General features: G+C 40.6%; 1 protein-coding gene across 4 annotated transcripts in view; it reads right to left on the minus strand.

Annotated features, from left to right (window-relative positions):
• Window positions 1–23,782, minus strand: part of Foxo3 (forkhead box O3) — a 122,970-nt gene that overhangs the window by 17,510 nt on the left and 81,678 nt on the right. For 3 of the 4 annotated variants that reach the window (XM_020186063.2, XM_074077222.1, XM_074077227.1), the window contains one exon: window positions 882–2,317. In XM_020186063.2, the coding sequence (XP_020041652.1) occupies window positions 917–2,317 (1,401 nt within the window). In that variant the 3' untranslated portion in view covers window positions 882–916. Of the gene's footprint in view, window positions 1–881; window positions 2,318–11,352; window positions 11,676–23,782 lie in introns of those variants that run through there. The other variant, XM_074077233.1, reaches the window with a different exon arrangement.

Raw genomic sequence — 23,782 nt, forward strand, 5'->3', positions numbered from 1 at the left:
GTGGGAAAATGAAGCTCAGGGGCTAGGTGATACACCCATGACAGCAGCCAGAAGTGATGGAAGTGGGACTAACTCCTCACCACTGATTCCAGTCATATGCTTCTCCTACCACAGCACACTGCCTGATCTTTCTGGCTATACCAGCATTAAAATGTCACCATTTAAAAGATCTCTGTCACCATTCACAACCATGTCACTGTGTCTGACATCATTTACAGGCTGAGCAACAAGGAGAAGCACACAAGTAAGTGTTCCCTTATATAAAAACTTTGTTTTCAACTTAATTATTTTGCTTTTTTATTTAAAAATACTTAAACCCTGAGCACTAATAAACATGCCTAGTACCATGGTGAAAGTAATCTAACAGATCTGGTTTCTGGTGCAAACACTCGTATATTGAAGAATCCAGAAATACATGTTCTATAGTTAAATTAGAAATCACTGCAAGTCATTACTATACTGGAAAAAATGATGGAGAAACCATCACACGGAGACTGACAAAGGCAGTGCTGAACCTGAGTCTTTCTAAGGAAGTCCTGGGGCTAGGGTCTTCCTCCCCCTTTCCTTCAGTTCTCATCCATCCATCCACCATGTAGTGGGCCATCTCATACCTCAGTGAGAACTACAGGATACAAAGAATGACCTCTCTGCATGTGTGTGTGCTTTTCTTACAGTAAAATTCCTGAGCTGTGAGCAAGCTGTGGGAAGGAGCACCTGGCAACCCTATCTGGCTTGCAGGTAAAACAAAGAGGTGACTGGCTGAGAGTCAGAAAAATGTGCACCATTGCTCCATGGTTCTCCATAGCAGTTGAAGTAAACAGAGGCCAGACACCCTGTCACCCTCTCCTTGTTACTGTTATGCCATAACCTTGGGCACTGACCTGCTTTGCCCACCTCCCCTTTCCTCAGTGATCCTTCAGCCCGGCACCCAGCTCTGAGATGAGGCCTGCTTAGCACCAGTGAAGTTCCCCACGTTCAAACCAACAACGTTCTGTGTGGAGATGAGGGTATCAAAGTTAAAATCCAACCCATCAGCATCCATGAGTTCACTACGGATAATGGACTCCATGTCACATTCCAAGCTCCCATTGAACATGTCTAGGTCCAAGTCGCTGGGGAACTTCTCATGGCCCATGACAGGAAGGTTTGCACTAGTTGAGTACAAGGAGGAGCCTGAGAGAGAGTCCGAGAGGGTTTGCATAGACTGGCTGACAGGAGACTGTTGCTGGTGTTTGGCTGACCCAAGGCTGCTGGAGTCATTCAAGCCCATGTTGCTGACGGAATTCGACAAGGCACGGCTGCCACCAAGAGCGCCCTGGGTTTGGTGCTGGTGGTGGAGCAAGTTCTGATTGACCAAACTCCCCTGGGTAGGCTGGGCGGCAAAGGACATCATCGGGTCATTGCGAAGCATCACGTTCCGGCGGGAATTCTGTGCAGACACAGCAGTGCTGGCCTGAGACATCAAGGGGTCTGATTGGGTCATCATGACATCACTGTGGCTGAGTGAGTCTGAAGTGAGCAGGTCTTGGAGTGTCTGGTTGCCATAGTGTGACATGGAAGAGAAGGTGGCTGGCTTGTTCTCTTGGATGGTCTGCATGGGAGACTGGCGTAAGGAGTTCAGAGATGAGGGTCCAAACACGGTGCTGTTAAAGGAGCTGGTTGGAGAGCCCAGGCCAGAGCTCTTGGTGGTGTATGGGAAGCTAGAGCTCCGCTGCATGAGCCCCCCCGTTGGTGATGGCTGGGATGGCGGGAGCGTGATGTTATCTAGCAGGTCATCCATGAGGTTGTCAGTCAGCCCGTCATTCAGATTCATGGTGCCTGCCATGTCGGTCAGCCGTGGCAGCTCCACAGTACACGGCTTGCTTACTGACGGTGACAGGCTGGCTGAGCTGCTGTACAGCATGGGGGAGAGTGGTGCATCATCATCCTGGACGTCGTCCAACTCTGTGCTTGCCAGGATGGGTGACAGGCGGCCGCTGACCGTGCTGGCATTGGAATTGGTGCGTGAGCGGAAGTCTGTCCATGCATCCAGCTCATCGCTGCTGCGGGATGTGGGGCTGCCAGGCCACTTGGACAGCTGGGAAGGACTGTCATCTGCTGACTCTGGGGCAGTCTGCAGGGCTGCCTTCTTCTTGGCTGCACGGCCACGGCTCTTGGTGTACTTGTTGCTGTTGTCCATGGAGACGGCCCGTCGCCGAGGTGCCTTTCCACTCTTTCCCCCATCAGGGTTGATGATCCACCAAGAGCTCTTCCCAGTCCCCTCATTCTGGACTCGCATGAATCGACTATGCAGTGACAGGTTGTGCCGGATAGAGTTCTGCAGAGAAAGAAGGGAAAATGCAGAACATGAGCCAGGATGGTCCAAAATTAAGCACTCAGAAGGAATAATCAGATTCATCAGTTTTTCATGCCTGCTCAATTTTAAAAGCGAAAAGTAATGTAAAAAGACAAACATCTACATGACCCCCTACTGCAAGTTATAGAATAAAGGGAGAAGTTAAATGGAAGTTTCATGTCTGGGCAAAAAAATCAACAAAGAAATCCTAGAACTAAATGACACCATAGATCAAATGGACCTAACTGAGGTCTACAGAATATTTCACCCTACAACAGCACAATATACTTTCTTCTCAGAAGCCCATGAAACTTTCTCCAAAATAAACCATATCTTAGGGCAAAAAGCAAGCCTCAGCAAATACAAGAAAACTGAAGTAATCCCCTGCATTCTATCTGATCACAATGCAATAAAACTAGAACTCAACAACAAAAATAGAAGATAATATGCAAACAATTGCAGGCTGAACAACACATTGCTCAATAATCAGTGGGTCATAGAAGAAATAAGAGGAAATCAAAAAGTTCCTGGAATTTAATGAAAATGAAAACATAACCTATCAGAACCTATGTGACATAGCAAAGGCAGTGAAAATTTATAGCTATGAGTGCATATATTAAAAACACAGAAAGATCTCAAACAAATGGCTTAATGCTATATCTCAAACTCCTAGAAAAACAAGAACAAGCTAAACCCAAAACCAGGAGAGAAATAATAAAAATAAGGGCTAAAATGAATGAAATAGAGACAGAAAAAAAAATAAAAAGACTCAATGAAACAAAAAGCTGGTTTTTGAAAAAATAAACAAGTTTGACAAAAAAAAACCTTGGCAAATATGATTAAAATGATGAGGGAAAAGACCCAAATTAGTAAAATCAGAAATGAAAAAGGGGAGATAACAACATCCACCAAGGAAATCCAGGGAATCATCACAGACTACTTTGAGAACCTATATGCAAATAAATTGGAAAATCTTGAAGAAATGGACAAATTTCTAGATACTTACAACCATCCAAATGTGAACCAAGAGGATATTAACCACCTAAACATATCTATAACGCATAATGAAACTGAAGCAGCAACAGAATCTCCCAGAAAAGAAAACTCTAGCATCTGACGGATTTTCCACTGAATTCTACCAAACCTTTCAAGAAGAACTAATACCAACACTCCTTAAACTTTTCCATGAAAACAGAAGGGAAAGAACACTGCCTAACTCATTTTATGAAGCATTACACTCATCCCAAAACCAGACAAGGACACATTCAAAAAGGAGAACTACAGGCCAATCTCCTTAATGAACACTGATGCAAAAATCCTCAATAAAATAATGGCAAACTGAATCCAACAATATATCAGAAAGCTCATTCACTATGACCAAGTTGGCTTCATCACAGAGATGCAGGGATGATTCAACATATGCAAATCATTAAATGTAATACAGCACATTAACAGAAGCAAAGATAAAAACCACTTGATCATCTTAACAGACACTGAAAAAAAAAAACCTTCAGTAAGATTCAACACCATTTCATGATAAATGCTCTGAGGAAACTAGAAGGAATGTACCTCAACATTATAAAGGCTATATATGACAAACCTATAGCCAACATCATACTTAATGGGGAAAAACTGAAACCATTTCCCCAAAAGTTAGGAACAAGACAAGGGTGCCCACTTTCCCCACTCCTATTCAACATAGTTCTGGAATTCCTAGCCAGAGCATTAAGACAAGAAGAAATAAAAGGAATACAAATAGATAAAGAAGTAGTCAAACTATCCTGTTTACAGATGACATGATCTTATACCTTAAAAACCTGAAAAACTCTACCCAAAAACTCCTAGACACCATAAACAGTGTCAGCAATGTAGCAGGATACAAAAATCAACATACAAAAATCAGTAGACTTTCTATACACCAACATTGAGCAGATTGAGAAAGAATATAGGAAAACAACTCCATTTACAATAGCCTCAAAAAAAAAAAAATCAAATACCTAGGAATAAACTTAATAAAGGATGTAAATGGCCTCTACAAGGAGAACTACAAACCATTCAAGAAAGAGATCAAGGAAGACTACAGAATGTCAAAAGATCTCCCATGCTCATGTTGATTGGCAGAATCAACATAGTAAAAATGGATATACTACCAAAAGTGATCTACATGTTCAATGTAATTCCCATCAAAATCCCAATGACACCCATCACAGAGATTGAAAAATCTACCCTAAAGTTCAGTTGGAAACACAAAAGATGGTGAATAGCCAAGGCAATACTCAGCAAAAGGAGCAACGCTGGAGGTATCACAATACCCAACTTCGTACTATATTACAGAGCCACAGCAATAAAAACAGCATGGTACTGGCACAAAAACAGACATGAAGATCAATGGAACAGAATGGAGGACCCGGATATGAATTCATGCAACTATGCTTACCTAATCTTCGACAAAGGTGCCAAAAACATATGATGGAGAAAAGATAGCCTCTGAACAAATGTTGCTGGGAAAACTGGGTGTCTGCCTGCAGAAAACTGAAACTAGATCCATGCCTGTCACCCTGTACTAGTATCAATTCAAAGTGGATTAAGGACTTTAATATCAGACCTCAAACCTTGAAGCTAATACAGGAAAGAGCAGGGAATTCACTGGAAGCAATCGGTATAGGTAAGGACTTCCTCAGTAGAACTCAAGTGACCCAGCAACTAAGAGAAAGGATTGACAAATGGGACTACATGAAATCAAAAAGCTTCTGCACAAAAAAAGAAATGGTCTCTAAATTGAAGAGGCCACCCACAGAATGAGAGAAAATCTTTGCCAGCTACACATCAGACAAGGGACTGATAACCAGAATATACAGGAAGCTCAAAAAACTAAACTCCCCCACCAAATCAATGACCTAATGAAGAAATGGGCAACTGAACGAAACAGAACTTTTTCAAAGGAAGAAGTTCACATGGCTAAAAAATTCATGAAAAAATGCTCTCCATTCCTGGCCATAAAGGAAATCAAAACCACACTGATTCTACCTCACTCCATTTAGAATAGCTATCATCAAGAACACTAACAACAACAAATGTTGGTGAGGATGCATACACTGCTGATGGGAATGCAAATTAGTACAACCACTATGGAAAACAGTATGGAGGCTTCTTAAAAAACTAAAAATAGATCTGCCATTTCACTGCAATATCACTCCTCGGAATATACCCGAAGGAATGTGAGTCAGGTTACTCCAGAGGCACCTGCACACCCATGTTTATTGCAGCACAATTCACAATAGCCAAGTTATGGAACCAGCCAAGATGCCCCACTACTGACGAATGGATTAAGAAAACTGGTATTTATACACAATGGAATTTTATTCAGCTGCAAAGAAGAATGAAATTTTGTCATTCGCAGGTAAATGGATAGAACTAGAGAACATCTTCAGCAAAGTTAGTCAGGTTCAGAAGGCCAAAAATTCCATGCTCTCACTCATATATGGATTACAGACCTAAATGCAGTAATATTACTGGACATGGGTCACACACTAAGGAGAGACCATGCACAGGAGGGATATGGAAAGGGAAGGAAACCAAAAACATGAACATGGTTGATGTGCTCACTGTAGAGGAGTGAATATAGTAATCTTAAACTGGCAGAGGCCACTATGGGAAGGGAACTAGGAAGTAGTGAAAAGGTCTGGTAGAGATGAACCAAACTGGGGTGCATGGAAACAGCACTAGAAAGCTCCCTGTATAGCTATCTTTATCTCAAACTAGCAAAAACACCATGTTTTTCTTATTATCTTTTATGTTTTAAGAAAACAGAGGGTGGAACAGGTTCTGCCCGGAGGGCAGGGTGTGTGTGTCTGTCTGTCTGTCTATCTGTCCCAAATAACATATACATATGTGAGTAAATGTAAAAATGATAGGAAAAAAGTTTCATGTCTGGGAGGTGGGGAGACAGAGATGTTGGGAACAAATATGCTCATTGACATTGTTTCCCCCATTGTTTTATTGGCCTTTCTGTAATTACATTTTCTATACTACAGTTCATACTTATAATTTATTACCAAACCACTCCCTCCTCTCACTTTGCAAGGAAGCTCCCTGGCTCTACAAGAGTAATTCATCACCTGAATGACTGTTTTATTCTCTCACGGCCCCCTCTTCCATTAACACGGAGACAGCATCTCTCTCTTCTTAGCCACTTCTATGAACTCAGAACAGTGTAAGTTTTACCTGTCCATCCCATGACTCCATCTACCCCATATTGCCATAATTTCACACTTTATTATAGAACTGATACAAGACATAAAGATGGTAGGACAGGATTTTCTGGGTTGGTGAAAGAAACAGGCAAGTCTCTCATTTAGAAAAATTCAAATAATTTATATAGATACTCTCTCCTAAAGGTGATGTGGGTTGAGTGCAGTAACTTCCTTCCAAAGAGTACAGTATGAAAAGAGTAACTTTGCAGTGAAAGTCTGACAAACACTATCTCAGCCAAGAGATCAAGGTCAGTATCAACAGGAATAAGTCACATTGGTAGTATGTACCTTAGATAAAATGTGTTGAAAGTAGCAACTTTTTTGCAGTCTTCCTCACAAAACCCATAACCCCCATCTAATCAGGAGAAAAATATCAAACAAATGCCAAATTAAGGGAAATTTACAAATTGCCTGTTCAGTACTCCTCTGAACTGTCACAGCCAAGAAGAGCCTAGTGAGACATAATGGCTACAGGTATTGTGGTATCCTAAATGGGGTGCTAGGATAGAAAAATGAGGCAAACTGTTACACATGTACCACACTAGGGGAAACAATGTTGAGAATATGGGAACTTTGTAATATCTTTGCAACTTTTCTGTATGTCTAAAAGAAAAGTTTTTTTTTTTTTAAAGTAGTGCAAATACTCTCAAAACTCTAATGACTGCACCATTTGCAAGATTCTTCCTCCAGGCTTAGTAGACATACCCCAGTTGTCAGGGATGACCAGATTAATCCTACCTCTGCCACTGACCAACCATGTGACCCTGAACAAATCATTTAATCTGTCTGCAACAACTGTAGTTCCCCCTCTTCATTATAGCCATGATAATATCCAACCACTCCTCCTAGCCAGGGATGATGTAATGATGGTAGACGATAATACACTTCAGAAGCCAGTCACACTATGGAGTCATGGTGTTCTTGCTGCCCTTATAAAGTGCAGAGTCCATGGTGAAGAGGGCTCATGACTGGGGCAGGCTGATTCTGATCTGTGAAAATGACTTGTGCAGTTTAAAAAAAAAAAAGAAGAACTAATCTGGAACAGCATCTGCAGGCCATATGAGTATTTATTTGCAAGTTAAAGATAAAAGTTATTGCCTGTTGCTGTATATTAAAACAATCCTAAAAGTCATAATAATTTTAAAAATTGGCAATCATAAACTGTATTTATGCAGAAGATACAAACACATGTGTTCTACCAGAATGTTTTTTAAACACAGAAAGGCAGCAGGATTTCACCGTAAGTAAATAACCCAAAATACTCGGTGTGTCTGATATATGTTCCCACTTAAGAAGAGATTGTAGTTTGGGCTAGGCGATGAATACCAGCAATCGTGGGTCATAAGATGGCATTTCTACATCTGTCAGTAAGATGCATTTGAAACAATAAGACGGGAAGCAGGCTGGGTATCTGATGAAACAAATGTTGCCTGCTTCACTGTTACTCATAAGGTTTTTAAAAAGAACAATGGCAACTCTACTAATGGTTCAGAAATTACATTTCTTTAAAAAAGTAAAACACTTTCTCTATGAAGCATGCTCTTGATATATCCCCTCTAGGGTTCAGAAAACAAACAAGTGTAAGGCAGTTCCACTATTGAGTACTTGGATGGCTCAATGTGTTAAATAAAACTATAAACACAAAAAGTAAGGAGGTCCTGAGGCTATAGAGCACAGTGCAGACACTCACATCTGGCCAGCCTCCTTTGTTCTAGAGTCTAAAGAGTTCACAATCTTAAGTATCCAGTTATTCTTTCCTTTAAAAAAGCATTTAGGGAACACTTTTTTAAAATGTATTTTAGTTTTACCAACTGCAAACTTACTGAGAAAAAGAATGAAACATTTTTATAGAACGCCAAAACATCCTATATGGATTTTCTGATGGCCATCTATTACTATGACTCTAACCTCCAACAATGTATGTATATAAATTTTATGCAATTATAAGCTACAACTATCTAAATTTGGAGATAGATATTAAGCTTCTCCAGGGGCATGTGGTAAAGAGGTTGGAACACCCATAGTGTGGGCTAGAACATAGGGAGTCAGGGTAGGAAAGGACCACAAAGACTGGCTACCCATCTAGGTCCCTAATTGCAAGGCAAAAAATCTGAGGGCCTGCCAGATTGTACTATTGCTGGTTACTGAGACATAGGTTTTAGAATCTCTGTCTGTAATCCTAATAAGCCTATAGAGTTAGTGTATCAGTGACCTAATTTTATATATATATATATATAAAATATATATAATATATATGTATATATATTATATATATATAAAATATATATAATATATATGTATATATATATATATAAAATATGTATATATATATGCTCAAGATAAGAGATATGAAATAACTTAAGACAAGGTTCCACAGTTAGTACATAAAGAACCAAAACTGAAATTAGACTTCCAAACCCTAATAGCCAACACTTTTTCTACAACCCTTCCTGGGTCCACCACCAAATTATTAAGAAGCTACTATTTAATCTATTTGTACTAACAGTTCAAGAAAACTACAAAAAATAACTAACATTTAAGAAAGCAGAGCAATACAAAAGCATAATCCTACTATTGTAATTTTATTTTTGAAGTATTTTGGGGTAGTAATTTGGTGGGTCCTTCCCCCAAAATTTGTAAAAGACTTTTGAAAAAGAATGCCTGTGTTTCAGAAGAGCAAACCTGAAGGTGTGAGTCACTCTGTAGCACATACTTCGCTTTTCTCAGTAAGGCAGTCATGGTGGCCCCTGCCTAAGGGAAGACAGTGACTAACTCACTAACCAAGGGCCTACCCTGTTTCTGAAACAAGGTCCACCTTATTAGGTGGGCCACTAAGTTTCAGTGGCAAGCTTCTCGACTCTCAATTTTAGAGGTTTATTAGTGGCAGAATATATTCCCTGAGGCTTAGTATCCACAGAATACTCAGACAAGTTTTTCTAAGACAACAAGAACAGAAACTGGGCCACCACTATCCTTATAGGCCCCTATCCCAGCAGCCTTCTATTCACATAGGCTGTCCAGCCTTCCATTTATAAAATTAGTAATCTCAACGTGGGGCATTGACAAAAGCCAATAAACATGGCTCACCTGTCCAACTTCTGGTTCAAATCCCCAAGCCCTGACAAGGCCAAATGCCAGAAATGTATTCTGTTTTCCTCAGAGGTCAGGATTCTAATGACTAGCTTTTCTACCCAAGTTTGGTGAAGCAGGAAAGGTAAATATATATACACCAGGCAAAATATCAGTACTGTGACTTTTCCCCACAACTTCCCTGATAACAAAAGTTAATGGCATTATGATTTCCGTAAGACTTCAAATGGCCCCTTCCCTACCTCAATCCCAGGAAAATCACCATTCAAAATGTTTTATGGTTTCTCACTAATTCATGTATCATCCTACCAAATAATCTAAAATTCTAGGATTTTATATTAGTTTGAGGGAATGGTTTGACAGAATTAGAGTGATTTTTTTCTTTTTTTTTTTGGTGCTGGGATCAAACCCAGGGCCTCGCGCATGCTAGGCAAGCACTGTACCACCGAGCTACATCCCAGCCCGAGTGATTTTTTTCTAAAACCACCATCTAAATACTAATCATATCTAAACACGTTTTTGAAATACCTTGTAAAGCAGGCTGGTGTTCATTGGCCTGAGAACTAGGGATGTGCTTTCCTTAAGGGTAAGGTGATTAAGTTATATATTACCACCAGGCTCCTACTGTTAAAAACTCACATCGTTTTGTCACATCTACTTACTAAAGCAGCCCAGAAGCTACCCCAACCCAAGACCATGTGAACAGCTCCAGTTATTGAATCCACTACTTAGTAATCAAGATTCTGATGAATTACAATAAATCAAACATCTGTAGGAAGAAACTTCAGGGACAAATACACCAGTTTTCTCCCAACTTGGACCAAAAGATTTATAGAACCTTAAGATAATCCTATCATAAAGGGTCCCGAGAGAAAAGCAGAGGTTAGAACACATACCCTTATATTATTTCTTATGTCAACTTTTGCTTCTACAAAATGGTTTGCATTGAAAGAAGCCTGCAATGGGCAGAAGCTCATTAGGTGTGGTTAATTAGCAACAGAGCTAGCAAACCTGGGTCCTGTATGATTGTGGTGGCATAACCCTTCAAGGAGGCATGTGCAATAGGTGTGTGGAGGAGGTGGCATGCTGGAATTCATATTTCACAGTCATGCTGACTGTACTATGTGGGCCACTGCCTAGAGATTTCTTTGCTTGGCTCACCCCAAAGAAATCTGCATTAAGATGACTGCATCTATTAGAATCTGGTAATTATTTCCTTGCTATAATGAGCACAGTTTTCTATTGCAAGATACATTTATTGTTGATGGTAAAATGTCCAGGTTCCCAACATATATGCCAATTGTTATGAAGACAGATGGACTCAAGACAGATTAGGTATCTGAGAAAAACTGCCAGAACCGAAAGAGTATTCCACCAATAATTTACCAAATGGGTAATTCAACATGCCACGTAAGGTGGCCAGTAGGGATGAAGACAGCACTACGCTGAAGAAAGACCCGAGGCTCTGAAGTCAGCTGTGTCTGTATTCAAATTCTGATTCTTACCTGCAATCTTAAATTCAGTTGCCCCTATGGAAAAATGGAACTAAAATGCCCTCTATTCACCTCTGAAGCTCCTCACACACATACCCAGCACAGTGCAAGCACACAGCAGCAATCAACAACTGTCAAGATCCCACACATGGAAGCAGTGACATCACAAACCTTAACTTACTGTTTTCCGAGCATCATATTCTTTAAGCCAAAAGGTGAGAGGGTGGCTCCTTCCAAGAAAGGCTTGCAAACTTTTAAAAGTGTTTAAAGGTGCTGTGCCAATTGGGAGTAACTGCAAATTTCTTAACGGTTGCTAGCCTACGTCTGCTTCAGCCCGTTCCAAGCCATGTTTACCTTGTGGAGACTGTCCACCAACCCAGACACCAGCTGCATGTGCTTCCCCTGGAACACAGAGAGGGTTTTGTCTGGAAGCAACATGTGGTATCAATTTATCTTTCTCAGCAACGGCAACAAGAGAACTACTCACTTTAAAAATAAAAAAAGAGTTGTGTAATTTAACTCTTAAAAGCCCCCCCCCCCCGTTTTTTTTTGTTTTTTTGTTTTTTTTTGAAAAGACAATCTCCTCCTCTCTCCTCCTTTCTCTCAATACCTTCCTATCTCCCTCTCGCTCTCCATTCTTTTTGGGGCTGTCTGCAGAGCAACAAAATGAGTTATGGTTGTCAATTGTGGAGCCAAGCCTGCCACTTCTCACCAGGCGATTGCAAGAGTCTACTGGTCTTTACAGGGACTTTGCGGGGTGGAGAGTAGGCATTGCAAAGGACTGCCTTCAAATGCCACACTCATCTATCTGCCTTTTGTACAGGACCAGCATTTCAAGTAGGTCTCACTGCTTGATTTGTGGGCACTGACAATTCAGAAACAGGTAGCTGACTTGTGTGGATTCTAATACACACTTCTGCTGAACCCCAGGTGATAAAGGTTGCCCAACAGCCCAGTGGAAATGGCTAGTCATATGGAGACCCAGGATCTGTGAGCCACAGCAGAGCAATGCACAGCTTCAGGAAAGGCCTGGGGCAGCTGCCTTTATGACAACAGGCTCTCTTAAAGGCAGATCCTCCGGATAGGCATTTGATTTTTCTTCAGCAGCAGTTCTTCACCCTGGTTGCCCACTAGAATCACCTGGGGAGACTTTAATCATTCATATCCTACTCCCAGAGCTTCTGATTCAGTTGGTGTGGTTAAGGCCTGGGTATAAGCACGTTTTTTAAAGCTCCTCAGATTATTCTAATGTGCAATTAAGACTGAGAACCAGTGGAATCCGCCCCAACATTTTATTGACTGAGATCTGATTCCAACTTAATGATTCCTACTTTTTCTAGGTTTGGTGACATAGCACAGTGATATCCTTTCAGTCCAAGTTTCCACCTCTTAAAAGGTAAGAGTGAGAACTGGGGTCAGAGATTAAAGCTATTATATGTTAGGAGTAAAATGGAGACTTAAAGTAATTATTTCAGGTAGCCAAGATCCAAATCTGCTTTTTCTTTAAAAAAAATGGGGAAAGGATCCTTGACCTTACACGATGTGGACAGTTGCTTCTTTCTGCCCTGTGGCACTTTTCTGTTCAGTTTGTGAAGGCATGAAGAAGACAGTCTGTGGGCTTTTATAAAACTAGGAATTGATACAGGCTGAAGAGGGAGGTTCTAGGGCAATAACTGAACCCTTAATTTTGTTAGACACTGCTGATGTCTAGTTTTTAGCTGCCTACTCTCTTCCACTTGATTTTACCTACTTTGAGACTAACATGATGTTTAAAAGCAAATATAGTATGATAGCATAAAGCAGACTTGAAATTAGAAAATTATTTCATCTGTAATATCACCTAAAATGGCCAAAAATGTCTTTCAGACTGAGAAAAAAAAATGTAAGAAAACCTTCATAAGGAGGATTGTAACACTATCAGCACTGATGTATAAGACAAGTTCCAGTCTAGCTCCACTCTTATTCTTGTCTTAGAAATTTAAACCATTAAAGGACTTAAAAAAAAGATGATGTTCTAAAATAAATATTGTTGGGAACTTGGCTGAAGGCTTATATTTCCAGCTAGAAACAAGACTTCCTGTTAAATTCACTGACACTAATTCTCTACCCACAGAGATCCCCTTCGGAAATAACATTTGTTTCAAGTTTTCATGCAGCAAGCAAGTGACAGGTTCTGGTCTCTCATTAGGAGGAATAAAATAACCATCTGGTGATTAGAATAATGAATCCATTTTCTATCGAGACAACTCTTGCCTTTCCTAGGGGTGGAATGGCTGTGCAGACAACTTACCATTCCCCCACTTGAAAAGGAAATCCAAGATGGGAAGCTAATTCTCCTAACTAGCATGGGAAAGATGGCTACCACTCCACAGTAGACAATTTTGTTGGGTTTTCTAATATGGATTTAATTTTCATACTGTTTTTTTCACTTTGCAATCATCTTTTCAAGCTCTTCCACAGCTGTTTCTGCTCTTGGAGGGCAAGAGGGAACATTCCATTCCTCACAGCCAAACCTGCACTTCCGGCACACACAGAACCCTGGCAGCCTTGCAATCTCTGCCCACATCGACTCCCTGCAGCACCTCCCTCCTGCCCGCCCCCCGCCCCAGGCCCTCCAACTTCCCACTCCATGTCCTCTGCCCACAGACTTAGGAAGCAACAGCTAGGGGCATAGAGTCAGTAGGAAAGCAGGTTCAAGTACAGTGTGTAGCCCACTCTGTCCTCTTTCCAAGCTTCTCCCCTGATGTTACTGAATCTGCTTCCCCACACCACTAGAGCATCCACAAACACTTGCTACTGAAGTTTCCTTTTAAGAACATGTACATCTAGCCATATAAAATCAATGCTTCAAAGTTTTAAAAGCCAAGGAATTAGAGAACATTCTTGAAACCAACTCCAAAACACAGAACAGAGATAGTTTTATTAACCTAGTCTTCACTTAGATTTTTAAAAAATAACAAGGCTGCACCTTTCTCCAGTTTGAAAACTTGTGTATAGAAATAAAGCGAAAAAATAGGCATTAAAACACACAGCCAGAATTAAGGAACACATCAGAAAATTTAGAATCACTTTTGTGACATTAGGCAAGTGAAGAGGGCAGGAAGTTCAGTAAAAAGTGATTCTGGGGAAAATGAAGAAGACTGAGACCCTCTTGGGCTATGAAACAGAAGTGCTAACTTCACAGTGAAAGGAAACAAGGACCTAAGGGCTACACCTGAATTCAGCCAGCCAGTTGACAAACTTGGATCTCTGGCTTTGAGGTATAAAAGCAACATAACCCAGAAACAGAGCACTAATCCCAGAGTGTGGATTATAAGAATAAAGTGCAGGGTGTACATCCCATCTATCCACCCACCACCCACCAATTATCTGCCTTGTTTTATAACTTGAACAAACACAAATTAAGCTCTTTAAACTAGATGCCATATCTCATGTAACTTTAGCACCTGGTATAGTATCTAGTGCATAGCAGATGTTCAAAAAAAATATTCATTTAATCAATGAATTAGTGGGCAAAGTGCAGGAGCCACAAAATACACCTGAACTATACTTTAAAACAAGATGTGATAACCCATGAAAACAACGAATGATGAGTAAAGATGGAATAAGCTTCCACTATTAAATTTAAAGTAGTATTTAGGTTATTTTCATGTTGGCAAGTCTCACCACGGGTATTAAAACATGATGACATATTCTAGCATGTAGGCTAAGGTTCTCTATAATAAGGGATAGGAAGAAAATGATAGTGTGTAGACTGTTAGATGGAGCAAGGCCTTGGCAGAAGGCGTCCAAGATCTATCTGGGATAACAGCAGACTCCCAGCCTGCCTTGGAATGCCATAGGGGCCCTCATTACTTGACAATGAGGCTGGCTCAGGGTTCTCAGAGGCACACTCAAAACCACAGGTAAAAAAACCACAGATGCCTCCAGGCAGACACACAGGTAAGAAGGGAAATTCAAAATACAGTCTACTTCACATGCAACCTGAAGGAAATTAATGTATTTGATGCTTGCTAGGACAAATGTTCTGTGTTTGTCAAATCTGATCTCATTTTATTTTCATTCCAAGCCTGTCAGAGGAAAATGGGGTACAGAAATGTTAAGCAATTTGTCTTGAGGCGTAGGGTTAGAACTCAAGCGTCAGGCTAACTCCAAAGCTCTCAACATGGCACCATGGGTTTCCCTGTGAAGTCACCTCATGGATAAGGAGGGTGGCACCACTAACAGGTGAGCAAGAATCATGAAGCCTTAAAGATTTTGAAATCTTTGTGATTGAATCAAATGTTCTATATATGTTCTCTTAGGATTAGGAAGGGAAGTGCAAATGGTAGGCCAAGAAGCAGGCTTGCTGGAACCAGATCCACTTGTCTACCAAAGCTTATTTTTTAGAACTGACACCTTTTTTTTTTTTTCCTCTCAGACATTTCCCAAAAGCGGTACTACTGGTGTGTTCTACTTTGTTTTGGGATCTCTACTTTCAGGCAGTCACTAAACACTATTATAGCCATAAACTGTTAAGTATTCAGGCTTTCCTCAGTGACATGCCTGGTAGCTTCTGTGTTCAGGAAGAATTAGCCCCTGAGTCAAAGCAGCATTGCCTGGCTGTCCCTGGCGGGCCTATTCAGGCCCTCACACAGCTGGTACCAGGCTATGGATCCCCTGGCCAGAGACATCAAGGCAAATGTCTGCTAGTCGACTGGACCTTGCCATTATAAGGTTTAATCTGAAACAGGGACTTCACTCTATAGTATTAAAACATGTAATTAATCTGTTATTGAGCCAGAAAAGATTAGCTTGTTTTAAAACTATGTGAATCTTAAAATACAATGTCTTTTGCCTGCTAACTGACAACATAATCAGGATCTTCTGTGTAACCTCAATCAAAAACTCTGGTAGAAAACTGCTTTCGGGTTGTATATGGGTGCTATTTGTCTTCTCTCATCAAAACCTGCACCAACAGAAATCACAATGCAAGCACATTACAGGGATGGATGTGGAGGTGCTGAGTGGGTGAGTTAAATAGCCTGAGAGTTTGACATCTGAAATCCAGAAAAACTTTTTCAGTTCTTAGTTTACAATCACTCCCTCGGCATGAAAGTTACTGACTTTAGTGTCACATACACAAACACAACGGTTTCCAGCTCTTCAGATGTTATAACTCAGTAAAAAAGTGGGTTTTTTTTTTGTCTTGTTATTTGAAAAACAACCAATCTCTTTTTGGTAGCTCTGAAATATATGCCAATGTGTGGGCACACTGAACAGCTACACAGGCCCACACCCTGGAAAGATTGGAAGGGCTGGAGACACCTTTTTGAGCTAAGGAAGGAAAAAGTTTAGGCTAGTATTTACAAAATAGACCAGTGTGCATGCATTTGGAAACAGGCTATCTTCCAAGTGTCAGTGTTAATTACGTTAAAAGTCACCCTAAATCAAGTTATTACTGGAGAAAAAAGCTGAGAAAATAAATGCCACATACTAGAAGAATATCTCATGTTGGCAATTTAACCAATAACCAGTGACTTTTTCTTTACAGGAATGAAGAGTACAACACAGTCATCAATTCTGCAGTGATTACCCTCTGTCTCCACACTCCACTAAAATCCAGCTAATGCAGAGCCTCCTGGAACTGCCTTCTGCCCTATAACCTCATCTGCATGTGCAGTGTTTCACTGTACTGGTTTTACAAGATTGTTTCTTGTTTAAAACCACAGGATGCAAAAGTGGCTGATGACCAACATAGTGATATTGCTAAATGCTGAAGTGAATCAACCACTGATTCCAGGATTTTCCTAGGTGTCAATTACACACAGAGATGAGTAACAGAAAACTCAAAAGTCTCATAAAATGATCAAATGAGGGCATTCCCATTGACTAAAGAACTAAGCACTCATCCCATTTTCTTGGAAAAGCTTCCACTAAGTCACCAAGATACCCAAGCATTCAAACTTAAAATCTAGCATGTTCTTAAATGTGCAAGTTAATATTAGGCTGTTCCCTGAACTATGATGAGGAAGGAGGTTGGGTATGCACAGTATAAATCAGCTTTTCTAAAGGCTACAACAGGAATTTAAAATTTCAGTATTAAGGTACTGGGCTCTCCCTAACACCCCCTCCCCACCCCCTTCATGTACACTGCTAGGTAAGCTTGAAGCACTTAAACAGGAAGCCCCAGCATTGCCAGTGTATTATCTATCACCCAAAAGGCAGGAGGAATAATATTACCTGGAAAGAGGAGTCTTAGGCAGGGTATAAAAATTGAACACACAGTAGCAGAAATGGAAAATTCCAGTAACTGGGTGCTCCAAAGGCTAAAGGAACTTAGGAGATAGTATTTTCAGACCCTGTTTGTGGCTGGAAATGACAGAGAGATTTAAGAGGAAGAGGTCAGAGAATGGGGAGGTTGGGGGGTGGGGTTAAGACCACCCCTCAACTAGTACGTATGACAGTACACCAGAGCTCACTGGTCCCCATGCACTGGTTGTCAGTGACTTTAGGCCACTAATGAGGATGCAGAACCCCTCGCCATATAACTACATCCTTGATGGAGACTGACTTGGCAGTTTCAGCCCTTTAGACTCTCTCCTCCACCCCCTCCTGGGGAGCACATGATCTGGGCCTCCTGAAGTTCCCAGCTCTTTCCTCAGGTTGTTCATTTGCTTATAGGAAATGTGTAGGACTCATAGCATGACCAAGGTTTAACAAATCATTGCACATGTGGAAGGGGGTGCGTAGAGAAAGCTGAGATTAATTCCTTTCCATCAAGACAAGGGAAGAAAAACACACAAGAACAGATGTTGCTGAGCCATTTTCAGGTTCAAAGTTATCTTCAAGCAATACACTTCCAGCTCTCTGAGGCACCATGTGAAACAGTATTACCACATATTATTAGCTGTTTCTCCAGAAACAAGTCCATCAGGTTTTTCAAATGGCTATGACCTCAGCAGTCTTCCTAAGTAAGACAGACAGCCAAAGCCCTGATGGTAATTTGTTTATAGAAAGAGAAGAGGGTGGGGGAAGGTGGCTATTAGCTTCTTATAAGAGTAACAGATCCAAGTTAAGATAATTCCCCCTGGGTCTCTTGTGTTTCTTCATGTCTCTGCTAGCAAATTACAATGACCTTTTGTTCTGGACTACCTTTCAAGGACATCTGTGTTTGCATAGTAAGCAACCTTGAAAAATAAGTGATAGCGCCCGTCTCCTTTAAAGCGAAGGGCAGACAAGCTTACTTCCCTTTACAAAAGATTAGGATTTCTAGGCTCAGGGTTTGTGGACAATCCACCACATATGCAGGCAACCTCGACCCATTTGGGTTACCCTGCTCTGGGTTTTGGGTTTTGGGGACCAGGAGGGAACTGATCTGTTGTGCATGCTGATGCTGGCCCACAAGAAAATGAAGTCCTGTGCCTCTGACCCCAGAGTCCTGTGCAGGGGAGGAGCCAATCTCAGACCCTGCAATTCTTGACAGTCTGCCGCTTCAGTTTATGAACTGCTCACAAGTCCTTAACACAGAAGACGGTACTGGGCGATACTCTTGTAGCTAATTTCCTTCATAACTGAGAAGAAACTGGGTATAAGGAACGGGGGCACCAGCACTAGAGGCAGACACACAGGGCTCCAGCATTCAGAATGCTCTAACCTGGCTCAGCTGAGGAGCCCTAAGACTTTAAGACAATATGCCATGAATAAAAAGTGGGGGGAGAAAGACGATCCTCAGACACCATCATTTTGCTGCAATTTATCTGTATCAGTCACAACTTTTTTCAGATGTTGTTTGATGTTGTGGTTTGCTCATGAAAAGAGTGAGCAGTAGGGTTTATTTCTATTTACCTTCCTCTTCTACCAGACACAAGAACAGGCACTTATGTCCATCCCTTCCCATCTCCCTGACTACTGGGATGCCCCATCTCACAGCAATCCTGGCCATAATATTTGTTGAGTTTCTGCAGGTTCCAGATCTCTGCTATGGAGCCCTGGGTCATTCTCCAGTGGAAGAATTTCCTTAGTTCCTTGACTTGTGTATGGCTGCCCTCCATATAACCTTGGGGAAACTGCTTCTAGGTCTTTGCCCTGACCACAAAGACTGCCTCTGTAATGTACCATGTGTGCAGAAACCTCAGATTCCCTCCTCTTTGTACTTGAGATCTCTCGCACACGTTTTCTTCATTCTTCTGATACTACTTAGTAGCTTTGGGTCTATTAAAGGGAAATGGACTAGGCAGTTCCCATGGACCAAAAGCAAAGACATGCAATACTCATTTATATACTCTCTCCAAGTTTCTAAAAGAAGACAGTTAATTTTCTAGGTTATTGACTATGAACCAGGAGCCTTTGCTATAAAATAGAAAAACCTTACATTATTCCATGCGCCACAGTTTTAACTAGTAATTTAAGCCAGATGCGTTCTGGTACAGAGGAAATTGGTATTTTCTGTTCTCTCCCTTTTCCTCTTGGATAACCTACTTCCATTTTGGCAAAAGGGAGAGTATATTTACTGTGGTGTTCACATGCATCTACATGTCCAATGCCTCGGGAACGACTCTGGATTGTTGCCACATGGCTAAATAATGTGCTCTTTGAGAAATAATTATCAATTAGAATGCTATAAAATGGGCCTGCAGTCCCACTCTACTCATGCTGTGTGGTATTTTGGCCACCAAACACAAAAAGCTTTCTTTGGTTACTCCTTACATCAATCAGAAAATTACTCTAATTTGCTGTGATGCTATTTGTGGACATGTGTGGAAAAGAATGCAGACATCTAGGAGGAAACTAGGGTTAACCCACTTCACTTCAGCAGCAGGTCACAGCACAGGCACTCCAGAGATAAACAGCACTCAGGGATCCCAACCTGGGCAGGATGGCAAAGGCTGTAGAAATACAGAATTATTAGCAACGACTTTCAAGTAATCAATTTTTAGTGCTTCCAATATAGGGTAGCTGTCAAAAGAATTTGGCAAATGCTGTTATTTTAAAAACACAGTTATAGCAAGGTATGTTTGCTTTAGTAAATAAGTTTTAGTTTGTCTAATTCCATCTACATGAGGTCCAAAAATAGAAAACAAAATAAGGTTTAAGATTTAGGCACCATTTGGATTTTAAGAAATTCTGGGGCATTTCAATGTTCCATTAGGTAGCTCTCTTTTACATGTACTATGTTCAGTGATGATTATTAAAATATTTCTTGGGGGAAAGTGGATAAAATATGGAAAAGTCACATGAGATCAGATAATAATAAAATGGTGAAGAAATGCAAGCACAACTCCTGCCTTCCCTCTTCCTATGCCCCCCCATCCTAAAGATACTGGCATGAGGAAGACTCTTAACTACATTTTTTTCAAAGGGTAAACAAATTCTTTCCTTCCTTTCTTCTTTGAACTAAGCTATGGTGAGTAAGGTGAGCATTTACAGAAAGGCCAGCACTGAAGGGGAAGATACTCCCTGTTCCTAGATTCTCCCTCCTTAAGAAAATTCACTTTTCAAATAAGCATCACAGTAATAAAGTGTCATTTAAATATTAGGTTGTCTGTCTTAAACTTCAGAATCATTCAGAAGTTCAAAATGTGGATATTATATTCTATTAGAAGTCATTCTCCTGCTTTAAGTAGACTGACTACACAATTCAAACAGTAGTAGAGAATGTTTTGTTTTTAAGATTCAGCATAGTTTTCATATTGGGAAAATGAACATTTGAGTTCACTGGTAAGACGGTTAAGTGGGTGCAAACTTTTTGGAGATATTTATCAGTATCTATCGGTACTAAAAATATATGGAACTTTCGACTTAGTGGAACTGACCACTAAGTTCTCCTTTTCTTCCTTACTAAGAGAATGCGGATTTTTAGTTGGGCCCAGGGGAATTAAAAAAAAGACTACATTCCATAGCCTTCTTTGAAGTTTAGACGTGACCACCTGACTGAGTTCTGGACGTGGAAAAGTTCCATGGAACTTTCAGAAGACTATTTAAAGGCAACTGTCTATGGTAAAAGTCCCTTTTGCCTTTTGTCTTTTTCCCTTTCCTCCCTTCTTTCTCTCTTTTTTTGAGACATGGGGTCTCACTATGCAACCCAGGCTGACCGCAAACTCCCAATTTTTCTGCCTCAGCCACCTGGCTTTTTCTCTTTGTGACCTACACATGGATGGACTATGAAGGGACCATGAGGATGAAAGCCAAGTATTGAGATGGAGGAATAGAATACAAGAGGTGTCTGATTCTCAATCACTTCATTTAGTGGCTGTATCAGTCCTAGACATTTTCTTTTCTTTTTGTTTTAAGATGGGGCTCTAATTGTGTTGCCCAGGCTGGTCTTGAACTCTAGAGTTCAAGCCAGGACTACCGAGTCTTGTACTACCATACTACCACATCTGACTCTAGCCATCTTTTTTTTTTTCTTTAATTGTTCTGCTGGGTGGGAGTACATTGTGGCATTTACAAAGGATCTTACAATGTATCACAATTGAATTTAGTCCTTCCACCATTCTCCTTTACTACCCCTCCCCCATTCCTAGAATAGTTAACAGGTATCATTTTTCCATTTACATACATGTGTACACAGTATTTGCATTATATTCACCCTCCCACACCCTTTCCCCACCTCCTCCTCTCTCCCCGCCAAAGGCAGGACCTGTTATACCTTCCTGTTCTCCAATTTTGTAAACAAAAAAATAAATAAAAGACTTTTTTTTTTTTCTTTTTTGGTGCTGGGATCGAACCTAGGGCCTCAAGCATGCTAGGCAAGCGCTGTACCACTGAGCTACATCCCAGCCCGACATTTTTTGTTTAAGATAGCTTCACAGGGAATCTAGACATTTTTATATAAGAATAACTCACTCTTAAATTTGGTGTTTCTATTATACATAGCCAAACCTAATCCTAACTGACAGACCTAGCAACTCTATTTTTAGGAATTAATTTTATTGACAAATCTTTCTGCATGGGATATGTGTATATACTTTCTTTGTGCTTATTCTCCTCACAGTATAGTAAATTTATAACAACTAATTATAGAAGTCCAGTATTTAGAATGGTGATTAGAGGTTTCTGTTTGAGTTAAGATAACTCAAGGGGGGCGGGAATAAAGGAGAGTGGGGGAGGGGGTGAATCAAAGTATGATATATTTGATACACTGTATGAACTTTTATAAATACCACAATGTTCCCCCACCAAGAAAAACAATGAAAAAAAAGTAAGATAATGCAAGGCCTTTATGTGCCTACCTCTCACCTACCAAGTATCATCAGGTGCTTTGAAAGTGCTTTTCAATGAATGACTGTGTAAGCACTGAAGACCGTCATCTTCCGGGGTTATGGGTTACAGAGCAGACTGTGATCCTCCTGGCCCCAAAGTTTTGCATTTGGGGAGGCTACTAAAATAGGACTTGGCATGTTTGGAACTGAAGAGGCTGTGTTACTTCTTGTTTTGGGTCAACCTGGATTTCACAGGAAAAAGTACTTTGGGAGATTCAAGACATAAAAATGAGTTATGGGAAAGATGGCCTAGAGAGACTGTGGTTTTATTTTATTTTATGGTGATAGAATACATAAGACTATTTCTACCAACCATGAGAATGACAAGTGGGCCACTGTCTTTGCAATAATTTTCACACAACTATCAGAAAGTAACATCAGTAACATTCAGTGAACACAGAACACCTACAACAGAGCCTGATGTCATGACACATGTCATGACTTGCACAAAGACTTACCTATGCTCTTCTGACTCTGAAGCAGCATGAAATGAACAGAAAGGCAGTTCCCATTAAAGCTAAGAGCATCAAATCCTCCTCTCCTCAAAGCAAAAAATGCTACCCAATGAAAAAATGAATATTTTCATATTTTGATGTTATGGATGATAATTGAACAAATTTTTTTAAAATCCTATACTCCCACTGAACTAAATATGGTCACTCACCCTTCCCTAAAATGAATTTTTAAAACTCAGGAAATAAGTAAATAAGAAATCCATCATAAAGCTATTCCGATATTCTGAATAACAAATGCTATGCGAGAATAAAAACTTCACTGCATCGATTCCATATGACCGTCTCAATTGTTCAAGTCTATAAGGTGGATACTAAAAATGGTGTCTGTGAGGGAGCACAGCAGCATTATGGATGTTGACCTATGCTGCTTAACAGCCCTAAATATTCTTAGCTACGCACTTTGCTGAATCACAGTCACTGTGAGGCCAGGCTGTCCCTACAAGAAAAGATGGCTAATTTCCTCAGAGGAAAGGAAGTTACTTAGTAACCAATATTTTATACGATATACATTTTGCTGATGAATTTCACATAGCAATTCCCTTAGTCTGTGTGGGGATGAAAAAGTTTATTTCAGAGTTTGTCCCTCTTAACAGCTTTAAATTCCATCTGGATAAGCTATTGAGTCCATTCCTGGCACTTCATAAATAAACCTGTGACGTCCAGGCTCTTTGAAGATGACCCTGTGGTATTAACACCCTGCTCAACGGGATGGCCTTGAGCCAGGCCTGCCAACTACTTTGGTGTTTCCCATGAAACTCCCAGTACGGGGCTGCACACTCCACAGATAGTTTTTTTCCACTACGTTATAACTACACCGAAGGAAAATCTAAAGACAAAAAAGAGGGAAAAAAAA

The sequence above is a fragment of the Castor canadensis genome, chromosome 1, assembly GCF_047511655.1.
Source record: "Castor canadensis chromosome 1, mCasCan1.hap1v2, whole genome shotgun sequence".
In the NCBI taxonomy this organism is placed as follows: Eukaryota; Metazoa; Chordata; class Mammalia; order Rodentia; family Castoridae; genus Castor; species Castor canadensis.